The 26885-nt window shown below is 43.3% G+C and overlaps 1 protein-coding gene across 4 annotated transcripts in view; it reads left to right on the top strand.

The window, feature by feature from the left end:
* BBOF1 (basal body orientation factor 1) overlaps positions 1-26885 on the top strand; it is a 54661-nt gene that overhangs the window by 8015 nt on the left and 19761 nt on the right. For 3 of the 4 annotated variants that reach the window (XM_026455792.2, XM_026455795.2, XM_026455793.2), the window contains 5 exons: positions 5213-5278; positions 10016-10159; positions 16814-16894; positions 22579-22649; positions 24727-24871. In XM_026455792.2, the coding sequence (XP_026311577.1) occupies positions 10085-10159; positions 16814-16894; positions 22579-22649; positions 24727-24871 (372 nt within the window). In that variant the 5' untranslated portion in view covers positions 5213-5278; positions 10016-10084. Of the gene's footprint in view, positions 1-5212; positions 5279-10015; positions 10160-16813; positions 16895-22578; positions 22650-24726; positions 24872-25467; positions 25576-26885 lie in introns of all 4 variants that reach the window. The other variant, XM_026455791.2, reaches the window with a different exon arrangement.

Genomic DNA, 26885 nt, shown 5'->3' with positions numbered 1-26885 from the left:
AGGAGAATCATTTGAACACGGGAGGCAGAGGTTGCAGTGAGCCAAGATCACACCATTGCACTCCAGCCTGGGCAACAAGAGTGAAACTCCATCTAAAAAAAAAAAAAAAAAAAAAAAAAGAGTGTGGAATATGTAATTGTGCCAGAAAATAAAATAAAAAATTTTAAAGGACATGGCCTTGTTTGAAGGGGCTCCTATTGGCCAAATCTGGGACAATCAAAATATTAGGTTGGTGTGTTAAAAGAATGTCAAAAACCACGATTACTTTTGCACCAACCTAATAAAGAATAGCAAAAATGGCTGGGTGCAGTGGCTCACGCCTGTAATCCCAGCACTTTGGGAGGCCAAGACGGGCAGATCACCTGAGGTCAGGAGTTCAAGACCAGCCTGGCCAACATGGCGAAACCCTGTCTCTACTAAAAATACAAAAATTAGTCGGGTATGGTGGTACGTGCCTATAATCCAGCTACTCAGGAAACTGAGACAGGAGAATCGCTTGAACCCAGGAGGTGGAGGTTGCAGTGAGCTGAGATCACACCACTGCACTCCACCCTTGGGGACAGAGTGAGACTCTGTCTCAAAAAGAAAAAAAAAAGAATGGCAAAAACTGCAATGCTTTTGCAGTAACCTAATAAATAATGACAGTAATAGATGATAACTTATTGAATGAAATAAAAATCCACACGTGTATACTAGTAATAAATACATACATTAATAAATAAGGGAGAAATCCGGAAGCCTTTTTTTTTTTTTTTTTTTTTTTTCCGGATGGAATCTCGCTCTGTCACCCAGGCTGGAGTGCAGTGGTGCGATCTTGGCTCACTGCAACCTCCTGTGGGTTCAAAGGATTCTCCTGCCTCAGCCTTCTGAGTAGCTGGGATTACAGGTGCACCACCACCATGCCTGGCTAATTTTTGTATTTGTAGTAGAGACAGAGTTTCACCATGCTGGTCAGGTTAGTCTTGAACTCCTGACTTCAGGTGATTCACCTGTCTCGGCCTCCCAAAGTGTTGGGATTACAGCCATGAGCCACCTAACCCGGCTTTTTTTTTTTTTTTTTTTTTGCCGTAGAATGCCACTTAATAAATTTCCAAGGAGAGATGGAGTTAGAAAAATCACCCTTTGGCATCATAGTAATAACTGAATCAGTCAAGAATCATCAATGGATGCTAAAACCTACTGGATGAAAGTTTAATGAGGAGGATAATTGCATAGTCTCAAAAGATCTTCTCACAAATTACTTAATAATCACAAAAGAAAAAATAATAACTTTTAGGTGGAGAAAGTGGGCAGACACAACCTTAACCAACTGGTTAAAATTAGCATCAATCAGTACACGCTAATGATGTGATGTACTGAAAAGGATACATTATCACTTGGTACTATATATAGCCTACCAAAAATGGACAACCTGAATCTACTCGTGAAGAAGTATCAGCCAAGCCCAACCCTGGCCAATATCCTTTTTAAAAAGTCAATTTAAAAACAAAGACTGAGAAACTGTTCCAGATTAAAGGGGACTAAGACACATGACAGCTAAATGCGATGCATGATCAAGGGTTGTATCCTAGACAAGAAAAATACAAAATTGCAATAAAGGACATTATTGGGATAATTATAGCAGAATTTAAATATAGAGTATATATTACATAATAGTATATTAATGTTAAACTTCCTCATCTTTATAGTTTTATAGTGCTTTTAAAAGGGAATGCTCTTTTTCTTCAAAAATCGATACTGAATGGCCAGGCACGGTGGCTCACGCCTGTAATCTCAGCACTTTGGGAGGCTGAGGCTGGTGGATCACCTGAGGTCAGAAGTTCGAGACCGGCCCGGCCAACATGGTGAAACCCCATCTCTACAAAAAATACAAAAAATTAGCCAAGCGTGGTGGTGCATGCCTGTAGTCCCAGCTACTTGGGAGGCTGAGGCAGGAGAATTACGTGAGCCCGGGAGGCGTAGGTTGCAGTGAGCCAAGATTGCGCTGCTGCACTCCAGGCGGGGTGACAGAGCAAGACTCTGTTTCAAAAAAAAAAAAAGAAAGAAAAAGAAATAAGGAAATAGATACTGAAGTAAGTCTTTAGGGGTAAAAGGTCATCTTGAAATTGACATTACCCTTTACCACTAAAAATACACACACAGAGAGAGAGAGAGAGAGAGAAAACAAAGGTGGCAAAATTAATGTATATGAGTGAATAGTATGGTAATTTTTTGTACTCTTCTTGAAACTTGTCTTGGCTAGGCACTATGGCTCATGCCTATAATCCCAGCACTTTGGGAGACCAAGGCAGGAGGATCACTTAAGCCCATGACTTTGAGACCAGCCTGAGCAACATGGCAAGACTCCATGTCTCTTTTTTTTTTTTTTTTTTTTTTGAGACGGAGTCTTGCTCTGTCACCCAGGCAGGAGTGCAATGACGTGATCTTGGCTCACTGCAACCTCTGCCTCCTGTGTTCAAGCGATTCTCCTGCCTCAGCCTCCCGAGTAGCTGGGATTACAGGCGTGCGCCACCACACCCAACTAAGTTTTATATTTTTTGTAGAAACAGGGTTTCACCATGTTGGCCAGGCTGGTCTTGAACGCCTGACCTCAGGTGATCCACCTATCTCGGCCTCCCAAAGTGCTGGGATTACAGGCTTGAGCCACCACGCCTGGCTGACTCCATCTCTATTTTTTAAAATTATTTTTAGGCTGGGCGCGGTGGCTCACGCCTGTAATCCCAGCACTTTAGGAGGCCAAGGCGGGCGGATTACGGGGTCAGGAGATCGAGACCATCCTGGCTAACACAGTGAAACCCTGTCTCTACTAAAGAATACAAAAAATTAGCCGGGCATAGTGGCGAGCACCTATAGTCCCAGCTACTCAGGAGGCTGAGGCAGGAAAATGGCGTGAACCCAGGAGGCGGAGGTTGCAGTGAGCCGAAATTGCACCACTGCACTCCAGCCTGGGCGACAGAGCAAGAAAAAAAAATATATTATTTAAAAAAAAAACTTTTTGGGTCAGACACAGTGGCTCATGCCCGTAATCCCAGCACTTTGGGAGGCTGAGGCGGGCAGATCACCTGAGGTCGGGAGTTCGAGACCAGCCTGACCAACATGGAGAAACCCCGTCTCTACTAAAAATACAAAATTAGCCGGGCCTGGGGTGGCACGTGCTTGTAATCCCAGCTACTCGGGAGGCTGAGGCAGGAGAATTGCTTGAACCCGGGAGGTGGAGATTGCAGTGAGCCGAGATCATGCCATTGCACTCCAGCCTGGGCAACAAGAGTAGAACTCCTGTCTCAAAAAAAAAAAAAGAAAGAAAGAAAAGAAAAGAAAGTAAAAAGAAACTTTTTTCTAAAAAAGTTACCCAGATAAGGCTGGGCACAGTGGGTCACGCCTGTAATCCTAGCACTTTGGGAGGCCAAGGCAGGCAGATCACGAGGTCAGGAGTTCAAGACCAGCCTGGCCATATGATGAAACCCTGTCTCTACTAAAACTACAAAAATTAGCCAGGTATGGTGGCATGCGCCTGTATTCCCAGCTACTCGGGAGGCTGAGGCAAAAGAATCACTTGAACCTAGGAGACAGAGGTTGCATTGAGCTGAGATTGTGCCACTCCACTCTAGCCTGGGCGACAGAGAGAGATTCCATCTCAAAAAAAAAGTTACCCAGATAAGAGAAATGTAAATAAAAACGACAACAAGATATCACCTCATACCGATTAGAATGGCTACTGCCAAAAAAACAGAAAATAAGTGTTGACAAGGACGTGGAGGTGTTAGAACGCTTGTGCACTGGTGGTGGGACTGTACAATGTTGTAGCCATTGTGGAAAACAGTATGGAAGTTCCTCAAAAGATTAAAAATAGAAATACCAATCTCACTTCTGGGTATATTTAATATATCCAAAACAATTCAAAGCAGGATTTTTGTTGTTGTTGAGACAGGATCTCACTCTGTCATGCAGAGTGGAGTGCAGTGGCGTGATCTTGGCCCACTGCAACCTTCACCTCCCAGGCTCTAGCTGGGATTACAGGTGCTCACCACCACACTTGGCTAATGTTTGTATTTCTTTGTAGAGATGGGATTTTGCCATGTTGCCCATGCTGGTCTCAAACTCTGAGCTCAAGCAATCGACCCACCTCAGCCTCCCAAATTGCTGGGATTACAGGCATGAGCCACCACACCCAGCCCAGAGCAGGATCTTGAAGAGATACTTGCATGCCCATATTCATTGCAACACTATTCACAATAGCCAAGAGGTGGAAGCAACCCAAATTATCCATGGATGGGTGAATGGATAAGGAAAAGGTGTATGCATGTGGTGCAATATTGTGCGCCTTAAAGGAAATCCTGTCACATCCTATGACATCAATGAACCTCAAGGACATTATGCTTAATAAAATAAGCCAGTCACCAAAGGGCAAATAATGTATGATTCCACTCATGAAGTATCCAAAGTAGTCAAAATTAAAGAAACAGAAAGTAGAGGATGGTTGCCAAGTGCTGGGGAGAAGTAAGGGGAAATTAGGATTTATTTGGTATAGTTTTAGTTTTGTAAGATGAAAAGTTCTAGAGTTTTGTTGCACAACAACATGAATATACTTAACACTACTGAGCTATATGTTTAAAATGGTTAAGATGGTAAATTTAATGTTGCTTTTATTTTTTATTTTTTATTTTATTTTTTATTTTTGAGACGGAGTCTCGCTCTGTCGCCCAGGCTGGAGTGCAGTGGCCGGATCTCAGCTCACGGCAAGCTCCGCCTCCTGGGTTTGCACCGTGCTCCTGCCTCAGCCTCCCGAGTAGCTGGGACTACAGGTGCCCGCCACCTCGCCCGGCTAGTTTTTTGTATTTTTAGTAGAGACGGGGTTTCACCGGGTTAGCCAAGATGGTCTCGATCTCCTGACCTCGTGATCCACCCGTCTCAGCCTCCCAAAGTGCTGGGATTACAGGCTTGAGCCACCGCGCCTGGCCTTTGTTGCTTTTATTTTTAACCACAAAAACAAAAAAAAAGTTGCCCAGGTACTTCTAATGATAGCCAGGTTTTAGAAACTGGCAATAGCAGGTTGAAGGTATGGGAAATTTCCTGTCCCCTCTTCTTCTCTTTCCGTCTCACTCACCTTTTTTGCCATATTGGTTTTAGTATTGTGTGAAACTAGTTCACTTAATAAAGGTAGATATAGAGCAGTTTCTCTATCTTCCCGACCTTGTATTTTGATTTTCCACAGATTGAAAAACTGAAACAGCAATTAAATGAAACAAAGGAAAAAGCCCAAGAGGAGAAGGATAAATTGGTGAGTTTTCTATGTGTACTAATACTCCACTTACTGGATGGTCAGGTTTCTGGCAAGCTTAGGTATTTAAGACCCAATGACAGTGAGTGAGTAAGTTCTCTGGGCAGCCTAATGACCTTAAAGCTTGATTGTATAGAAATTCAAAAACAAGGCTGGGCATGATGACTCATACCTGTAATCCCAACACTTTGGGATGCCAAGGCGGCAGATCACCTGAGGTCAGGAATTCAATATCAGCCTGGCCAACATGATGAAACCCTATCTCTACTAAAAATTAAAAAATTAGCCAGGCATGGTGGTGCACGCTTATAATCCCAGCTACTTGGGAGACTGAGACAGGAGAATCGCTTGAACCCCAGAGGCGGAGGTTGCAGTGAGCTGAGATTGCACCATTGCACTCCAGCCTGGGTGGGAAGAGTGAAACTTCATCTCAAAAAAAAAAAAAAAGCTATTGTAAAAAAAACATATAATATTAAGATTGCTTCCTGATACTGAATTTGTTATTGTTTCTAGTGCTTTTCAGTGGATGGAGCTAGGAAATGTAAGTTTTTTTAAATATTAAAAGAGGTCATAACTCCATACTAGTACTTTCAGTTTAGATGCAGGAATACAGAATTTTTACTTAACTTTATCTGTGTCTCCTTTATCCCTTGACAAAAGTCCTTCTTCTTAATGATACCAATATAATTACCTAGTTGCTTAAACCCCAATATATCAATCTCAGAATACTAATATTACCACCAAAAATAAATTACTGAAAACAGTTTAAGATTTTGGGGGGCATTTTTCTCCCTTAGGATATATACCAATAAGGATCTATGATAAAATTGCAAGGTTTAAGAACCATTTGAAATTCTTTTCTATGAGGTTATTCCACCAACTCAACAACACATTTTGCTTTTGATTTTTAGAGGTTGCTTTTTTTTTTTTTCATTTTACTGTATTTATTTAATTTTTTTAGAGATGGGAGTTTTGCTATATTGCCCAGGCTGGTCTTCAACTTCTGACCTCAAGCAGTTCTCCTTGCCTCAACCTCCTGATTAGCTGAGACTACAGGCATATACCACCACACCTGACTTAGAGGTTGCTTTTTAAAAAATTAGTTTTGCCTATAAAATTATGTAAAATATTTACATGGTTCCAAAGTCTGTAAAACAAGTTATATGCTGAGAAATCCAACTTCTTTTTTTTTTTCCTTTTTTTTTAGATGGAGTCTCATGTCACCCAGGCTGGAGTGCAGTGGCGCGATCTCTGCTCACTGCAAGCTCCGCCTATCGGGTTCACTCCGTTTTCCTGCCTCAGCCTCCTGAGTAGCTGGGGACTATAGGCGCCCGCCACCATGCCTGGCTAATTTTTTGTATTTTTAGTAGAGATGGGGTTTCACTGTGTTAGCCAGGATGGTCTCGATCTCCTGACCTCTTGATCCGCCCGCCTCAGCCTCCCAAAGTGCTGAGAAATCCAACTCCTATCCATGTCTTTTCCACACTATCTTCTTCTCCCTGTAGAAAACCATTTTATTTCTTTTGTGTTTTATCCTCTCTTTAAAAAAAAGTTGCTAAAGAAATTGTTTCCTTATCAGAAAAGCTAAAAAAAAGTCATAAACATACATAGATAGATAGAGAGATTATATATAAGGAGATTATATATATTGATTATATATAAAATCTTTCTTAGATAAAAGGTAGCATGCAATATACATAGACCTGCAGCTGCTTTTTTTATTTAACAGTATGCCTTGGTGATCACTCCGTAGCAGTATGTAGAGACATTCCCTTTTTTTTTTTGGCGTTTTTTCTTTTTTTTTTTTGAGACAGGATCTCCCTCTGTTACCCAAGCTGGAGTGCAGTGGCACAATCATAGCTCACTGTAACCTCAAACTACTGGGCTCAAGGGGTCCTCCCACCCCAGCCTCCGGAGTAGCTGGAACTATAGGCGAGTACCACTACACCTAGCTAAATTTTGTATTTTTTGTAGAGATGGGATCTCACTGTGTTACCCAGGCTGATCTTGAACTCCTGGCCTCAAGCGATCATCCCAGCTTGGCCTCCCAAAGTGTTGGAATTACAGGTGTAGGCCACCACGCCTGGCATCATTCCCTTTTATAGCTGTGTGATGATTATTGTGTGGATGTATCATAGTTTATTCAAATGATCCCTGTCTTAGTTCAGGCTGTTATGACAGAATACCATAGACTGAGGTGCTCAAACAACAAACATTTATTTCTCATCATTCTGGAGGCTAGAAGGTCAGGGTGCTAGCATGGTTGAGTTCTTGGTGGAGTCCCGTCTTCTGGTTCACAGGTGGCCACTTCCTGATGGATCCTTACTTTTGGCAGAGAGGAAGCTCTGGTTTCTTCATCTCTTTCTTCACCAGTCCCATCACGGAGGCTCCACCCTCATTATCTCATCTAAACCTAACTACCTCCCAAAGGTCACACCTCCAAATACCATCACATTGGGGATTAGGGCTTCAACATAGGATTTTTTGGGTATACACATACAGCTCATAGCAGTCCCTTTTTGATGGATAGTTGGATTGTTTCCAATCTTTTTTTTTTTTTTTTGAGATGGAGTCTCGCTCTGTGGCCCAGGCTGGAGTGCAGTGGCCGGATCTCAGCTCACTGCAAGCTCTGCCTCCCGGGTTTACACCATTCTCCTGCCTCAGCCTCCTGAGTAGCTGGGACTACAGGCGCCCGCCACCTCGCCCGGCTAGTTTTTTGTATTTTTTAGTAGAGACGGGGTTTCACCGTGTTAGCCAGGATGGTCTCGATCTCCTGACCTCGTGATCCGCCCGTCTCGGCCTCCCAAAGTGCTGGGATTATAGGCTTGAGCCACCGTGCCCGGCCCCAATCTTTTTCTATTACAGTGAATGTGCCAGTAAAGAGCTTCATGCATATATCTTTTCACATTTTGGCCATTATATCGTTGGGATAGATTCCTGTAAGTGGTATTGCTAGACCAAAGAAAAGTATATAATTGTTCTAGATATTGCCAAATTTCCCTTCATAGATACTGTGCTGTTCTGTAATACCATTAGCCATGCATGAGATTGCCTGTTTCCTCACAGCTTTACCAACAGAGTCTTTTGTCAAAGTTGATTTTTTTTTTTTTTTTTTTTTTTTTGAGACAGAGTCTCACTCTTGTCTCCCAGGCTGGAGTGCAGTGGCGCGATCTCCGCTTACTACAACCTCTGCCTCCCGGGTTTAAGTGATTCTCCTGCCTCAGCCTCCCCACTGGCTGGGATTACAGGCACCCGCCATCACACCTGGCTAATTTTTGTATTTTTAGTAGAGACAGGGTTTCACCATGTTGGCCAGGCTGGTCTTGAACTCCTGACCTGAAGTGATCTACCCGCCTTGACCTCCCAAAGTGCTGGAATTACATGTGTGAGCTACTGTGCCTGGCTTCAAACTTGATTTTTGCAATGTGATAGGTGAGAAATGGTATTTCAGTGTCATTTCAATTTATGTTTCTCTCTCTTTTTTTTTTTTTTTTTTTCTTTTTTTGAGACAGAGTCTTGCTCTGTCATCCAGGCTGGAGTGCAATGGCACAATCTCAGCTCACTGCAACCTCCACCTCCCAGCTGCAACCTCCATCTCCCAGGTTCAATTGATTCTCCTGCCTCAGTTCCTGAGTAGCTGGGATTATAGGCACTTGCCACCACACCTGGCTAATTTTTGTATTTTTAATAGAGGTGGGGTTTCACAATGTTGGCCAGGCTGGTCTCAAACTCCTGACCTCGTGATCCACCTGCCTCAGCCTCCCAAAGTGCTGAGATTATAGGCGTGAGCCACTGCACCCAGCCCAATTTGCGTTTCTCTTATTTGGAGGTAGATTGGAAGGCAATTTGCATTTCTTTTAGTACCTTTTGTTCATTTGTTGTTATTAGCCTTTCCTTCTTTTTCTCTGTTCTCTTACTTTCTCTTCCCTTTCCTCCTCCTGTTTCTCCTTCTCTTCCTCTCTTCTTTTATGTCTCTTTCCCCTTTTCTCCCTCCTCCTTCTTCCTCATCCTCCTTCTTCCTCATCCTCCTTCCTCCTCCTCCCTTCCTCTTTATTTATTAGGGATATTTACCACTCTCCCTTTGACTCCTAGCTAATTAATTTTAACCACTTTGGGATGTTATTTATATTAGAGATAAAAGGTGTGTTTAGTCTTCTCATATCCCTTTTTAATAAACATCTGCATTTTTTCCTTTCTATACAATCAGCTTATATAGAAACTTTTCCAAAATTTTTTCTTATTCACACAAATGGTATCTTTTTACAGAAATGAAAACTTTATGCAAAAATAAAAGGGGGGCTGGGCATGGTGGCTCACGCCTGTAATCTCAGTACTTTGGGAGGCCAAGGCGGGTGGATCACCTGAGGTCAGGAGTTCAAGACCAGCCTGACCAACATTGTGAAACCCCGTCTCTGCTAAAAAATACAAAAATTAGCTGGGCATGGTGGCAGGCACATGTAATCCCAGCTACTTGGGAGGCTGAGGCAGGGAGAATTGCTTGAACCTGGGAGGGCAGAGGTTGCAGTGAGCTGAGATCACGCCACTACACTCCAGCCTGGATGACAGAGTCAGACTCCGTCTCAAAAAAATAATAATAATAAAATACAAATAGAAAAAAAATAAAAGGGGGTATTTCTTCAAAGAAGATATGCAAATGGCTTAAGGCTTCAAATGAAACATGACTCTGTGGGACTTCTGTTCTTTTTCCTAACTCATTTACCTCTTTTTTGAATACAGGAACAAAAGTATACCAGGCAAATCAATGAACTAGAGGGACAGTTCCATCAAAAAGCCATAGAAATTGGCATGATTCACACAGAGCTGAAAGCAGTAAGACAATTCCAGAGGAGAAAAATCCAAGTGGAGAGAGAGTTAGATGATGTAAGTTTCATTCCTTTTCTACAAAAAGGAAATTAGAATTAACTATTTAATGCCTACAGAAGCCTTCACAAACATTTACTCCTGTGAGACAGCAAAGAATTCTCTTTGACATTTTAGAAATTATTTGAGACAAAAAGGAGAAGACAGACTGGATGCCAAAGGTCTTGACTTTAGACTTCTCTTTTTCTAAGCACTGATTTCTTTGGGAACTCACTAAATCTCAGCCAACACATCCTCCTATGTTTATCAGCAGGTAACCCTTTGGATTGACTTCAGTAAGAAACAAACTACAAGTTCTTACAAAACCTCAGGGAAAAAGTAGCAGACTTCTAAATAAAAATGTTTAGGCTGATGAATGATAGTTTTAGAGAAATTTAGAAGGCTCTATGGTAGGGATCAGTGGGGTGAGAAACACTGAGTACTTTCAGAAAATTTATGTTACCTTGCTGTGCTCTTTCTCTTACTTTCCTTGGCTTGGATATAGTTTTATTACATTACTGATAATTCAATAAGTGGCACAGGTGAGTGCCAGGAACAAGTAGCTGAAATCAGCTTTGTAACTATAGGCAAGTTACTTAACTTTTCTATACCTTGGTTTTCTTATCTGTAAAATGATATAGTAAGAGCTAGTATCTCAGCCAGGCATGGTGGCTTATGCCTGTAATCCCAGCACTTTGGAGGCCAAGGTACGAGAATCTCTTGAGGCCAAGAGTTCAAGACTAGCCTAGGCAACATAGTGAAATCCCACCTCTACAAAAAAATTTTTTTAAATTAGCCAGGCATGGTAGCTCATGCCTGTAGTTCCAGCAACTTGGGAGGCTGAGGTGGGAGGGTCACTTGAGCCCAGGAGATTGAGGCTGCAGTGTGCTGTGATTACACTACTACACTCTAGCCTGGGTGACAGAATGAAACCATGTCTCAAAAATAAAGTAAAATCAGTTACTATTTCATAGAATTGTTATAGGATTAAATGAGTTAATATATGTAAAGTGCATAAAATAGCATGTCACATGGTAAAATTATATAAACAGTGGTGTGCAGCTCTCTATTAAAATAAAAAAGGTCTTGATTTGTAGCATTTGCTGATTTCTCTGGAGGAAATACTTTAGTATAGCACAGGTTACAGTCATCTGTCTTAAGGCTTGATTGGGGCTTGAGGATCTGCTTCCCAGGAGGCACACTCAAGTGACTGTTAAGTTGGTGCTGGTGATTAGTGGGAGACCTCTCCTCCTATGAGCCTTTTTTTTTTTTTTTTTTTTTTTTTGACATGGGGTCTTACTCCATCACCCAGGCTGGAGTGCAGTGGCACGACCTCAGCTCCCTGCAACCTCCGCCTCCTGGGTTCAAGCGATTCTCGCTGCCTCAGCCTCCCCAGTAACTGGGATTACAGGTGTACGCCAACACCCCCAGCTAATTGTTATTTTTTTTCTTTTTTTTTTTTTTTTTTTTTTTAGTAGAGTCAGGGTTTCACTGTGTTGGTAGGGCTGGTCTGGAACTCCTGACCTCAAGTGGTCTGGCCACCTCGGCCTCCCAAAGTGCTTGGATTACAGGTGTAAGCCACTACGCTCAGTGCATATGGGCCCTTTTATAAACTGGTTGAGTGTTCTCATGACTTGGTGGATGACTTCACCCAGAGTAAATAATCTGAGCAAGATCTAGACAGAAGCTATCTTTTTCATGACCTAGACTTCAAAGTCACATAGCATTACTTCTACCATATTTTATTATTAATAGTTAAAAGTGAATCCTTAAGTCTGGCCCACATTCCTAGCAGTGGGGAATTAGGTTCCATCATTTGAAGGGAAGAGTGTCAAAGAACTTGTAGACATATTTTAAAACTACCATACCACTACAGTCCAGTGTATACGCAGCTATAGAAATACTTTTAAAATTATCACAGTTCTTTTTTTTTTGAGATGGAGTCTTGCTGTGTCACCCACGCTAGAGTGCAGTGGCGTGATCTCGGCTCACTGCAACCTCCACCTCTTGGGTTCAAGCGATTTTGGTGCTCAGCCTCCCAAGTAACAGGGACTATAGGTGCATGTCACCGTGCTAAGCTAATTTTTTGTATTTTTAGTAGAGACAAGGTTTCTCCATGTTGGCCAGGCTGGTCAAGAACTCCTGGCCTCAGGTGATCCGCCTGCCTCGGCCTCCCAAAGTGCTGGGGTTACGGGCATGAGCCACTGCACCTGGCCTAAAATATCACAGTTCTGATCATATCCTTCAAGAGTTGTCTTTAGGTGGGGCACAGTGGCTCAAACCTGTAATCCTAGCACTTTGGGAGTCCGAGGCAGGTGGATCATCTGAGATTTGAGACCAGCCTGTCCAACATGGTGAAACCCTGTCTCTACTAAACAATAGAAACATTAGTTAGGCATGGTGGCATGTGCCTGTAGTCCCAGCTCTCCGGAGGCTGAGGCAGGAGAATTGCTTGTACCTGGCAGGCGGAGGTTACAGTGAGCCAAGATCACACCGCTGCACTCCAGCCTGGGTAACAGAGTGAGACTCTGTCTCAAATAAAAATAAAAAAATAAAATAAAAAAGAGCTGTCTTTAGTGTTTCTCCACTGTAAACAGAATATTGTCCACACACCTTAATGTTAAAGTCAAGACCCTGTACCTGTCTCGGAACATTATTATCTCCTTTTACTACATCACCCACCTCCATAATTCCTGTAATTCACCCAAAATGGGTATTCATTAATCCCTGAAATCTTGTCTCTTTGTTACATTGTTCACACTGTTTTTATCTGGAATATATTCCTGGTAGGTCTTTGCCCATTAAAATATTATCTTTCTTTTTCTTTCTTTTTTTTTTTTTTGAGACGGAGTTTCACTCTGTTGCCCAGGCTGGAGTACAGTGGTGCGATCTCAGCTCACTGCAACCTCTGCCTCCCAGGTTCAAGTGATTCTCCTGCCTCAGCCTTCCAAGTAGCTGGGACTACAGGCACGTGCCACTACACCTGGCTAACTTTTTGTATTTTTTAGTACAGATTGGCCAGGATGGTCTCGATCTCCTGACCTCATTATCTGCCTGCCTCAGCCTCCCAAAGTGCTGGGATTACAGGCATGAGCCACCACACTTGGCCTCTTTTTTTGTTTTTTCTTTTTTTTTCTTGAGACAGAGTCTCGCTCTGTCACCCAGGTTGGAGTGCAGTGGTGCAGTCATGGCTCACCGCAGCCTCTACTTCCTAGGCTCAAGTGATCCTCTTATTTCAGGCTCCTCAGCAGCTAGTACTACAGGCACGTACCACAACACCTGGCTAATTTTTTTCTTTTTTTTTTTTGAGATGGGGTTTCGCTCTTGCCGAGGCTGGTCTCAAACTCCTGGGCTCAAACAGTCTGCCTGCCTGGGCCTCCCAAAGTGCTAGGCTTATAGGCATGAGCCACCATGCCCAGCCACCTGTCTTTCAAAGGCTCAGCTCAAATTCATGGTCTCCATGAAGCCTTCCCCTACAGTCCTGTTTCAAAGTAATAATTTTCGGCCAGGCGTGGTGGCTGATGCCTGTAATCCCAGCACTTTGGGAGGCTGAGGCAGGTGGATCACCTGAGGTCTGGAGTTCGAGACTAGCCTGACCAACATGGAGAAACCCTGTCTCTACTAAAAATACAAAATTAGCTGGGTCTGGTGTGGCACATGCCTGTAATCCCAGCTACTCAGGAGGATGAGGCAGGAGAATCGCTTGAACCTGGGAGGCAGAGGTTGCAGTGAGCTGAGATCACACCATTGCACTCCAGCCTGGGCAACAAGAGCAAAACTCCATTTCAAAAAAGAAAAAAAAGTAATAATTTTCATTTCTGTGTGTTTCTATAGCATTTTCTATCTGTTTTATACCACTTAGCCCCATTCCGTCTTTTTTATCTTGTCTTTTTATGTACCTAAAGATATTGTCTTGATATTACATTTATTTATCATTTATCTTATCTCCCCTAATAGATTGCACTCATTTAAGGCATGAATAGTGTTGTCCTTTGTATTCATTGAAATACAAGATACACAGTAATGTTGAATCAATCTTCGTTAAATGCTGAGTGGGTCTTTTGTTAAAAACATAAATGAAGGAATGTCAACTTTTCTGGAAGGAATACAAGTTATGTTTTATATGAAAATGCTGTAGATTGAATCAACATAATTAACTTTTCACAAACTCTTAAAATAGCCTATGTACAGGTATACATTCTGAATCAAAATAAATTAAGAACTAGTTGTGCATATTCAAGTAGGCCATGATGTAATTTTTTTTAAGAACAGTGTTGCCACCTAGTGGAGAAATAGATTTCAGACCTTTCAAAGTGGGCCCTTGAGGAAGACTTAAAATTCAAAAGATATTGGATTATGGGAAAAAATAAGGTGGTTCTGTGGAATCCCAAATGTAGCAGAATTGTGGCAAGCATGAGGGCCCATGAATTTTAAATTAGGAGGTATACATTAGGGAAGAAAATTAATTATACTGTGTATATAGAATTCATTATACAAATTACAAAGAGAACTATTAAATTGAGATTCTCAAAAGGTATTCAAGATATGTTTTAAAGAAAAAAATTATTTCTGGCTGGGCACAGTGGCTTATGCCTCTAATAACAGCACTTTCAGAGGCTAAGGTGGGAAGAACACTTGAGCCCAGGAGTTCAAGACCAGCCTAGGCCAAGTGGCAAAACACCATCTCTTTTTTTTTTTTTTGAGACGGAGTCTTGCTCTGTCGCCCAGGCTGGTTTGCAGTGGCAGGATCTCAGCTCACTGCAAGCTCCGCCTCCCGGGTTCACGCCATTCTCCTGCCTCAGCCTCCCGTGTAGCTGGGACTACAGGCGCCCGCCACCTCGCCTGGCTAGTTTTTTGTATTTTTTAGTAGAGATGAGGTTTCACCGTGTTAGCCAGGATGGTCTCAATCTCCTGACCTCGTGATCCGCCCGTCTCGGCCTCCCAAAGTGCTGGGATTACAGGCTTGAGCCACCGCACCCGGCAGCAAAACACCATCTCTACAAAAAAAATCACTGCACTCCAGCCTGGGCAACAGAGCCAGATCCTGTCTCCAAAAAAAGAAAAAAGAAAGAGATGAATACCTGATTAACAGAAGAAGCATATATTGCATATGTTGTTAGATTGCAGTTATTATTTTAAAAAGTTTTAATCTTCTTTTGACAAAATGATAATACTCATTACAGCAAATTTAGTTTGGTTGATAAAATTAGAAAATAAAAATAGTCCATCCCTTATAATTACACTATGTAACCATTGTATAGTTTCTTTTTTCCTCTGCTGTAGAAACATCTAAAAATAACTATGTGTTATTTTTATAAAAGTGAAGTCATGATATAAATTGTTAACCTGATTTTTCACTTTATATATTGTGAACGTTTTTCAATGCCATTAAACATTTTCTACAAAATTTTTTCAATAGATGCATGGAATTCCATTGGGTAGATATATCTTAATTTATTGATTGGTTGCTTGCTGTTGGACATTTGGACTTTTTCCTAATTTTCACTATTATAAACTGTGGGGATCATCTAAGGAACGAAATCTTTTTCTATATCTTTAGTTTTGTTTTTGTTTTTTTGAGACAGAGTTTCACTTTTTTTGCCCAGGTTGGAGTGCAGTGGCACAATCGGCTCACTGCAACTTCTGCCTCCCGGGTTCAAGCAATTCTTCTGCCTCAGCCTCCCAAGTAGCTGGGATTACAGGCATGTGGCACCATGCCCGGCTAATTTTGTTTTTGTATATAGTAGAGACAGGGGTTTCACCATGTTGGTCAGACTGGTCTTGAACTCCTGACCTCAGGTGATCCTCTGCCTTGGCCTCCCAAAGTGCTGAGATTGCAGGTGTGAGCCACTGTACCTGGCCTATATCTTTAGTTTTTAGGATAACTTCTTAGTAGAATTTATGGTTTAATGAACATGAACTTTTAAAGGTTTGTGATCTGTGCTGCCTACTTATCCTTTGAAAGCTTTATTAATTTATAGATTTTTGAGGGAGTCTAATGGTAGATGAAAAATCCATCTCCACATACCATGGGATAGTAGATATTTTTATAAACTTGTATGTTGATACTAATTTTGAAAGTCTTGTTAATGTTGTCTCTCTCTCTTTCTTCCAAAACATCTTTTTTTTTTTTTTGAGATTAGTCTCGCTGTGTTGCCCAGGTTGGAGCAATCTGGGCTCACTGCAGTCTCTGCCTCCTGGGCCCAGATGATTCTCCCACCTCAGCCTCAGTTCTGGAGTAGCTGGAACTATAGGTGTGCACCACCACATTCAGCTAATTTTTGTATTTTTTGTAGACAGGGTTTAGCCATGTTGCCCAGGCTGGTCTCAAACTTCTTCAAGCAATCTGCCCACCTTCGCCTCCCAAAGTGCTGAGATTACAGGTGTGAGCCACCGTGCTCAGCCTCCTAATATTTTTGAACCATCGTTGACTGCAGTTATCTGAAGCTGCAAAAAGTGAAACTGCACATAAGGGGGACTACTGTACTAATGCTATCAATCTGTAGAAGATTGAGGGAAATTTGGTACTCAGAGGCAGGAACACAGATTTTTTTCTGTGTATTCAGGATTAAGAGGTAATGTATAACAGAAAACGTTTCCTTATTGATAATTTCTGAGTATATGCCCAATGAACCCCATTTTCTATTGACCATTTGTTTGTTATTTTAATTTTAGCTGAAGGAGAATTTAAGAAACACAGAGCGGATGCATCAGGAGACTCTTAGAAGACTGGAAAGCAGATTTTTTGAAGAAAAGGTACAGATTATTAGGGTTAATTTAAAATGTTTTGTTTACTAGAGCAACATAAGTGTATTTACATGCATTCTGAAACATCAACCTTCCATTTGGTATCTTAATAGAAGATTAGAAGATTGTTACTAAATTATAGCACAATAAAATCAGGGAAAATAAAACCTTCTAGAAACCTCAATATCTAGTCCTTGTTTTCATTCCCATTCAGAAATTCTTGTCCTCTTCTGAAGGCTTTGGGACATGTCTCCCTCAGCTTGATACTCCCCTGGTAAGACTCCATTATATAGGGAATGTACTCCATTATATAGGGAAGATGGGAGTGGAGAAGTCACTCTCATATGTGTGCAAAGATGTTTCCTTTGTCAAGCCGAGCTAAAGATGCTAATAAAAGGCCGGGCACAGTGGTTCACACCTGTAATCCCAGCATTTTGGGAGGCCAAGGTGGGTGGATCATCTGAGGTCAGGAGTTTGAGACCAGCCTGACCCTATCTCTACAAAAATACAAAAATTAGCCAGGCATGGTGGCACGTGCCTGTAGTCCCAGCTACTCAGGAGGCTGAGGCAGGAGAATTGCTTGAACTTAGGAGGCAGAGGTTGCAGTGAGGCGAGATTGCACCACTGCACTCCATCCTGGGTGGTAGAGCAAGACTCCTTCTCAAAAAAAAAAAAAAAAAAAAGGTCCTTAGCACAACACAGCTTCCAACTTTTTCTGTGTTTCTGAAGTTAACTTTCCAAATTATGGGAAGTACATTGGAACACTTCTACAGAATCCTTTCAGAGGATTCATGGTTGTTCTTTAATCTTTTCTTTAATTTTTTATTCTTAGGAAAGAATTAAATAGATTCTTTCAGAAATTGGTAGGAATGTAGGCACTTGAGGGTGGGGCAAATGAGGTTTTGTTTGGTTACTTGTTTGTTTGAGACAGGGTCTTGCTCTGTCGCCCAGGCTAGAGTGCAGTGGCGCAGTCACAGCTCACTGCAGCCTTGACCTCCACCTCCTGGATTCAAGCAATCCTCCTACCTCAGCCTCTCCTAAGTAGTTGGGGCTACAGGCATGTATCATCACACCTAGCTAATTTTTATTTTTTGTAGAAATGAGGTCTTGCTGGGCCTGGCGTGGTGGTTCACGCCTGTAATCCCAGCACTTTGGGAGGCCAGGGTGGGTGGATCACTTGAGGCCAGGAGTTTGAGACCAGCCTGGCCAACATGGTGAAACCTCATCTCTACTAAAAATACAAAAATTAGCCAGGCATGGTGGTGTGCACCTGTAATCCCAGCTACTCAGGAGGCTGAGGCAGGAGAATTGCTTGAACCCCAGAGGCAGTGGTTGCAGTGAACCAAGACTACTCCACTGCACTCCATCCTGGGTGATAAACGAGACTGTCTCAAATAACAACAACAACAACAACAACAAACTGAAATGGGGTCTCACTGTGTTGCTGGTCTTGAACTCCTGGGCTCCAGCAGTCCTTCCACCTTGACCTCCTAAAGTGTTGGGATTACAGGCATGAGCCACCATGCCCTGCTCCTATGGGGTTTAGATAAAAGGAATTGCTATAGAAAGTGGCTCTAGGAGGCTGGGCGCGGTGGCTCAAGCCTGTAATCCCAGCACTTTGGGAGGCCGAGACGGGTGGATCACGATCGAGACCATCCTGGCTAACATGGTGAAACCCCGTCTCTACTAAAAAATACAAAAAACTAGCCAGGCGAGGTGGCGGGCACCTGTAGTCCCAGCTACTCGGGAGGCTGAGGCAGGAGAATGGCATAAACCAGGGAGGCGGAGCTTGCAGTGAGTTGAGATCCGGCCACTGCACTCCAGCCCGGGCAACCGAGCAAGACTCCGTCTCAAAAAAAAAAAAAAAAAAAAAAAGAAAGTGGCTCTAGGTTTCCAGTTTGTGTATGGAGTATGGAATAACCAGAAAGAAATGGGGCAAGAGCAGCACCCTGGTGCTTTCCCTCTGAGACCCTCCCTTGCACTGTCAGGAATGGAAACCCTCAGGAATAGGCTGTTCTCAGGAGCCTATTCCACCCTAATCTTGATCTCTTTTCTATTTGGTGTAGAAAATAAAGGTTAGAAAGAGTTGATCAGTTTACAGAATATCCGAGTAACAGTGCTTATGTAAACATGATTTTTATATATGAGAGCAGATGGCTGCTGACCTTTCCTTCATGGTTACAAGACAGTTACTGCAGTTTGAAGCTTTGTGTTCAAGACAAGAAGGGAGACTCCAGCTGTGTCTGTCCCTTTTATCTGGAAGCCATAACAACTTGCCCAGAAGCTGCTAACACATTTCATCTTACATATGACTGACCAGAACCATGTTATAAAGAATGCTGGGTGGCACACACTGTCATCCCACCTACTGTGGAGACTGAGGCTCGAGGATTGCTTGAGCCCAGGAATTCGGGGCTGCAATTATCCATGATTGTGTCACTGTATTCCAGCCTGGATGACAGAGCAAGGCCCTGTTCTCTCTCTCTCTCTCTCTGTTTCTCTCTCTCTCATACATACACACACACATACACACACATACACACTACTGGGAAAGTGAATGTTTTGTTTTCCTCGCCACTAGTGGAAGCTGGGAAGGAAAAAGAAGGATGGGAATGAATGTTCACATCACAGTAGGGTCTGCCTTCCCATGTTAGGTGTAAACTTTGTGGATATTTCTCCTGTGCTAGTTTGAGCCCCGATGCTGCTGCTTCATGGCATTGGGCTTTCCAATAGGCCTGTTCATTTACTTCATACCTCAGCATGCCCCAACCGGCCATATAAAGGATTTCCCAGGTCATTGGTGTTTGTTTGATTTTCCCATTTCTTTCTTTCTGTTCTTTGAATCACAAAGCCCTGTCCTACACACACACACACACACACACACACACACACACACACACACACACATATTTTAAGACAGAGTCTCACTCTGTCACCCAGGCTGGAGTGCAGTGGCATGATCTCGACTCACTGCAACCTCTGCCTCCTGGGTTCAATTGATTCTCCTGCCTCAGCCTCCTGAGTAGCTAATTTTTGTACTTTTAGTAGAGACGGGGTTTCACCATGTTGGCCAGGCTGGCCTCGAACTCCTGACCTCAGGTGACCTTCCCGCTTCGGCCTCCCAAAGTGTAGGATTATAGGCATGAGCCACCACTCCTGGCCTCTACATCCATATTTTTATATTGATAGTCCCTCTTTCTGGAATGCTGTTCCTCCAGCTCTGGATTATTCTTATTTAGAGCTCATATATCATTTCTTTAGAGAGAGATTTCCTAAACTCTAATCTAAAATGAGGCTGGGCACAGTGGCTCACGCCTATAATCCTAGCACTTTGAGAGGCCAAGGCTGGTGGATCACTTGAGGACAGGAGTTTGTGACCAGCCTGGTCAACATAGTGAAACCCTGTCTCTACTGAAAACACAAAAATTAGCTGGGCATGGTGGTGCACGCCTGTAGTCCCAGATACTCGGGAGGCTGAGACACGAGAATCACCTGAACTTGGGAGACAGATGTTGCAGTGAGCCAAGATCGTGCCACTGCACTCCAGCCTGGGTGACAGAGTGAGACTCTGTCTCAAAAATAAGAATAAATAAATAATAAAATGACCTCCTCTAGTTACTATCTAGCTTATTAACCCGTTTATTTTATTGATAGCATTTATCACAGTCTATAAATTATTTGTTTACTTGTTAGGGGACTGTATAGCATCAGATTGCCTGCATATAAATCCCTGCTCTGCCACTTACTAGCTTTGTGACTTTGGGCAAGTCACCAACCTCTTCTCTTTTTTTTTTTTTTTTTAAGACAGAGTCACCCAGGCTGGAGTGCAGTGGCACAATCATGGCTCACTGCAGCCTCCACCTCCCAGTCTCATACAATCCTCCTGTCTCAGTCTTCCGAGTAGCGGGACCACAGGTACACACTACCATGCCTAATTAAAAAAAAATTTTTTTGGCTGGGCATGGTGGCTCACGCCTGTAATCCCAGCACTTTGGGAGGCTGAGGCAGGTGGATCACCTGAGGTCAGGAGTTTAACACCAGCCTGGCCAACATGCTGAAACCCTGTCTCTACAAAAATACAAACATTAGCTGGGCATGGTGGTAGGTACCTGTAATCCCAGGTACTCGGGAGGGTGAGGTGGAAGAATCGATCGAACCCAGGAGGCAGAGGTTGCAGTGAGCCGAGATCACGCCATTGTATTTCAGCCTGGGCAACAGAGGGAGACTCCCAGAGATGGGGAGTCCTAGAGCTGGGTTCTAACTCCTGAGCTCCAGTCATCCCACCTTGGCCTCCCAAGGTGCTAGGATTACAAACATGAGCCAGCACGCCCGGCCAACCTTTCTTTTTCTGTTTCCTCAGTCCCTGCTTTTGGGCATAATAGTAGTATCTATATTACAGGGTTGCTGTGACAGATAAATGATACATGTAATGTTCTTAAAACTGTTCCTGGCACATAGTAAATGCTCAAAACATGATAATTATTGCTTATTGTTTAGATTTCACTCTAGAATATAAGCTTCATGAGATCAGGGACCTTGTCTGTTTTGTTCACCACAGAATTTCAGTATCTAAAACAATCTGGTAATTATTAGTGCGCATAGTATTCTTTTATTTTTTATTTATTTATTTATTTTCTTGAGACGGAGTTTCGCTCTTGTTGCCCAGGCTGGAGTGCAATGGCGCGATCTCGGCTCACTGCAACCTCTGCCTTCCGGGGTCAAGTGATTCTCCTGCCTCAGCCTACTGAGTAGCTGGGATTACAGGCATGTGCCACCACACTCGGGTAATTTTGTATTTTTAGTGGAGATGAGGTTTCTCCATGTTGGTCAGGCTGGTCTTGAACTCCTGACCTCAGGTGATCCACCCACCTCGGCCTCCCAAAGTGTTGGGGTTACAGACGTGAGCCACCGTGCCCGGCCAATGCTCATAGTATTTTGTAGACTGACCAAGCACTTCTAATTTTTATTTTCTATACCAAGTAAAAAAGAAAGCAAGATTAGGGTGGAGTAGAGGGAGAGGCTACTGAGAACAGCCTAGTCCTGAGGGCTTCCATTCCTGAATGAATAAATGAATAACTCTCATTTCAGTGCATTTAGCAGAAATTCCTCCTGGCTCTGCTTTCCAATATGGAAGTGATTTTTCTCCCCTATTTATATGTCATATTGCTTGCTTAAGTGGGGAAATGGGGCGGTACCCTAAGGTTCCTGTGTTTACACTGTCCTCTTTGTTGGCTCCTCCACCAGTGCTTGGGAGTTCTTCTTTCAGGTCATGGGGATAGGAGTTTTTTATCTGACATTCTAAAATACATTTTTTTTTTTTTTTTTTTTTAGACACGGTGTCTCGCTCTGTCGCTCTGTCGCCCAGGCTGGAGTGCAGTGGCCGGATCTCAGCTCACTGCAAGCTCCGCCTCCCGGGTTCACGCCATTCTCCTGCCTCAGCCTCCGGAGTAGCTGGGACTACAGGCACCTGCCACCTCACCCGGCTAGTTTTTTAATATTTTTTAGTAGAGACGGGGCTTCATTGTGTTAGCCAGGATGGTCTCGATCTCCTGACCTCGTGATCCACCTGTCTCGGCCTCCCAAAGTGCTGGGATTACAGACTTGAGCCACCGCGCCCGGCCTGAAATACTTTTTGATGAGTAAAATTTGTTGTTAGAGGCATAACTATTTAAGCAGCCCATTTTCTTTTTTAGCACCGACTAGAACAAGAGGCTGAAAAGAAGATAATAATGCTGGCAGAGAGAGCCCACCATGAGGCTGTTGTGTAAGAGACTGCTGCCTCCTTTCTGACTCTGATAGCCTCGCTTGCCTCTTTGCTGGTCTGTTTTCTTCTTACCTTCTTGTCTTCCCCCTTCTGTTCTGGCTTACTTGCTTCAAATTTTCTGGTCTACTGTCCCTCACTGTTTTTCTTTGTGTACTCCTACCCCTTTCTCCTCCACTCTTTCTGTGGCAGAAAGGTATGGTGGAAAGAACCTGGGCTTTGAACTTATTTATTTATTTATTTAATTTATTTTTTTGAGATGGAGTCTCGCTCTGTCACCCAGACTGGAGTGCAGCGGCATGATCTCAGCTCACTGCAACCTCTGCCTCCCAAGTTCAGGCGATTCTCATGTCTCAGCCTCCTGAGTAGCTGGGATTACAGGCACCCGCCACCACACCCAGCTAATTGTTGTATTTTTAGTAGAGACAGGGTTTCACCATCTTGGCCAGGCTGGTCTTGAACTCCTGACCTCAAGTGATTCACCCACCTCGGCCTTCCAAAGTATTGGGATTACAGGCATGAGCCACTGTGCCCAGCCTGAACTTGACTTTGGTTCTCAACATGTATACTAACTAACCATAGGAAGATTTCTTACCTTTTTGTTTGTTTCTTTGTTTTTGAGACAGGGTCTGGCTCTTTCACCCAGGCTGGAGTACATTGGCGTGATTGTGGTTCACTGCATCCTCCACCTCCTGGGCTCAAGTGATCCTCGCACGTCAGCCTCCAGAGTAGCTGGGACTACAGGCATGTGCCACCACGCCCAGCTAATTTTTGTATTTTTTGTAGAGACTGGGTTTTGCCATGTTGCCCGGGCTGGTCTTGAACTCCTGGGCTCGAGCAGTCTACCCGCCTTGGCCTCCCCAAGTGTTGGGATTACAGATGTGAGCCACTGCGCCAAGCCACATTTCTTAACTTTCTTGAAGTTAAATTTCTTCATCTAGGCCGGGCGCGGTGGCTCAAGCCTGTAATCCCAGCACTTTGGGAGGCCAAGATGGGCGGATCACGAGGTCAGGAGATCGAGACCATCCTGGCTAACACGGTGAAACCCCGTCTCTACTAAAAAACACAAAAAACTAGCTGGGCGAGGTGGCGGGCGCCTGTAGTCCCAGCTACTCGGGAGGCTGAGGCAGGAGAATGGCGTAAACCCGGGAGGCGGAGCTTGCAGTGAGCTGAGATCCGGCCCCTGCACTCCAGCCTGGGCAACAGAGCGAGACTCTGTCTCAAAAAAAAAAAAATAATAATAATTTCTTCATCTAAAAGTAGGGCTACTTTACTTCTCCCAGTAATCTGAGTTTATAAAAATAGATAGATAATAAAAGCAGGGCTAATAATAGCAATCTTGCAGGGTTGTCATGAGGTATATTAGTGGAAGTATATCTAACTCTCAAGTCTTAATGGTTTATTTCTTGTTCATGGAACAATCCTATGTGGGTCTGGCAGCTCTCCTCCAGAGATGATTCAGGAACCTTGCTGCTTCCTTCTTGCACCTCTGCCATGTTTGAGTTTTTCATGTCCAGTCATGTGGACAGGAAACAGCATGGGAGACTCATACCTGCTCTTAACTGCCTTGGACTAGAAGTAACCTGTCCTTTTTCACTTTATTGATTTATTTATTTTTGAGACAGGGTTTCGTTCTGTCACTGGTGCAGTCATGGCTCACTGCTGTAGCCTTGACTTCTTGGGCTCAAGTGGTTCTCCTTCCTCAGCTACCTGAGTAGCTGCGACAGACTACAGGTGCAAACCACCATGTCTGGCTAATTTTTTAGATTTTCTTAGAGATTGGGTCTCACTGTGTTGCCTAGGCTGGTCTGAAATTCCTAGACTCAAGTGATCCTCCTGTCTCAACCTCCCAAAGTGCTGGGATTATAGATGTGAGCCACTGCATTCAGCCGTTTTCACTTTTTTATTGGGCGAGAACTTAAATTACGAGATTCCCACCTAACTATTGAGTACCCACCATAAGCTAAATAAGTGGTGGTCACTATTGCTAATATTGGGGGGTGCAGGTGGTAAAGCAATCATTTTGCTATTTTGGCGATATCTAAAAGACCTGTGTTTTGAGATCTTATATCTGTTTCAGGCAATTGAACGATGCTGGAAGAAATGTTTTTAAAGAGAATGTTTATCTCCAGAAAGCCCTGGCATATCACCTGAAGGAAGCTGACGCTCTACAAAAAAACTCCCAGAAGTTGCAAGAGAGTCATACTTTACTTTTACATCAAAAGGTTCCCTCTCATTTAGACTTGGTGTCCTTTTTTTCTTTATTTAAGGATTGGGTTGATAAATACCAAAAATCGAGTGTAATAATGATGTATAAGGACAATGAGACCATTTTTCATCTGTCTGGATGATGTACTTTTTTTATCTGTAAAGGTTGAATACTCAATCTTATAATGCTTATAAGAAGCATTAGACTCGGCCGGGCGCGGTGGCTCAAGCCTGTAATCCCAGCACTTTGGGAGGCCGAGACGGGCGGATCACGAGGTCAGGAGATCGAGACCATCCTGGCTAACACGGTGAAACCCCGTCTCTACTAAAAATACAAAAAAAAAAAAACTAGCCGGGCGAGGTGGCGGGCGCCTGTAGTCCCAGCTACTCCGGAGGCTGAGGCAGGAGAATGGCGTGAACCCAGGAGGCGGAGCTTGCAGTGAGCTGAGATCCGGCCACTGCACTCCAGCCTGGGCGACAGAGCGAGACTCCGCCTCAAAAAAAAAAAAAAAAAAAAAGAAGCATTAGACTCAACTTTATAAAGAATATATCAGAAACATAAATAAGACCCTTATCCTCTACTACCTTAGAATATTAATTTTTCTTTGCCTAGAGTTGGTCCCTGAGTCACTTAGGAATACATTTAGCTGTGAGTAACAGTGCTGACATCAGTGGCATCACCACACAAGGGTTTATTCTTTCACCTAAAGGAGTCCTGGAGGTAAGCAATCCACAGCAGGAATGGTAGTGCCACAAAGTTAATAGACACTCAGCTTCCTTAACTCTGCTCTGCAACACTTGGCTTACATCCTCAAACTTACCTCACAGCCCAGTGGGGGCTGCTGGAGCTCTAACCATTCCTTTAAATAGCAGGAAGGAAGAAAAAAAGAAAAAAGTGTGCCTTTCCTTTAAGAGGTCTTTCTGGAAGTCCTACACACATTTCTATTTACATATCATTGACTAGAAAATGGCTATGCTGAACTTCAAGGGAGACTGGGAATTTTCAGATGGACTTAACTGCCTTTCTGAATGAAGTTGGGGTTTTACTACTAAGGAGGAAAGAGAAAGGGAAAATAGATATTGGTATAAGCAACAAGGATATGCCACAGTTTCCAATATAGTTATTAATGTTTTGCTGTATAGTTTATATATGTGTGTGTGTGTGTGTATATATATATATAGAGAGAGAGAGACACACACACACACAGAGAGAGAGAGAGAGAGAGAGACGGAGTCTCATTCTCACCCAGGCTAGAATGCAGTGGCATGATCTTGGCTCACTGAAACCTCTACCTCCTGGGTTCAAGTGATTCTCCTGACTCAGCCTCCTGAGTAGCTGGTACTACAGGCATGCACCACCATGGAGAGCTAATTTTTGTATTTTTTAGTAGAGACAGGGTTTTGCTATGTTGGCCAGGCTGATCTCGAACTCCTGACCTCAGGTGATCTATCCACCTTGGCCTTCCAAAGCTCCAGGATTACAGGCATGAGCCACCATGCTCAGCCCTTCATTCTTTTTTTATGGCTGCAAGAAAGTTTCTTAATTAGCAAAATTCACAATTAGTAGATTGCCTTCCCAAGTCCCGACAAGGATCCTAGGATGTTTGTTACTGTCTACATACAATACCAAAATATCACCTCAGCCTGGCATAAAACTCAAATCTCATGAAGTAATGGAAATTAGTGAGGAACTTCCTAAGTTCTGGAATCATTTAAAAAAAAAAAAAAAATCGGCCAGGCACAGTGGCTCATGCCTGTTACCTCGGCCAAGGCAGGCAGATAGCCTGAGGTCAGGAATTCAAGACCAGCCTGGCAAACATGGTGAAACCCTGTCTCTACTAAAAATGCAAAAATTAGCTGGGTGTGGTGGTGGGCACCTGTAATCCCAGCTACTCAGGAGCCTGAGGTAGAAGAATTGCTTGAACCCAGGAGATGGAGGTTGCAGTGAGCTGAGATCGTGCCACTGCACTCCAGCCTGGGCGACAGAGCGAGACTCCATCTCAAAAAAAAAAAAAAAAAAAAAAAAAAAAT

This window comes from Piliocolobus tephrosceles, chromosome 6, assembly GCF_002776525.5.
Source record: "Piliocolobus tephrosceles isolate RC106 chromosome 6, ASM277652v3, whole genome shotgun sequence".
NCBI lineage: Eukaryota > Metazoa > Chordata > Mammalia > Primates > Cercopithecidae > Piliocolobus > Piliocolobus tephrosceles.
This window is presented reverse-complemented; position numbering and strand designations above follow the sequence as displayed.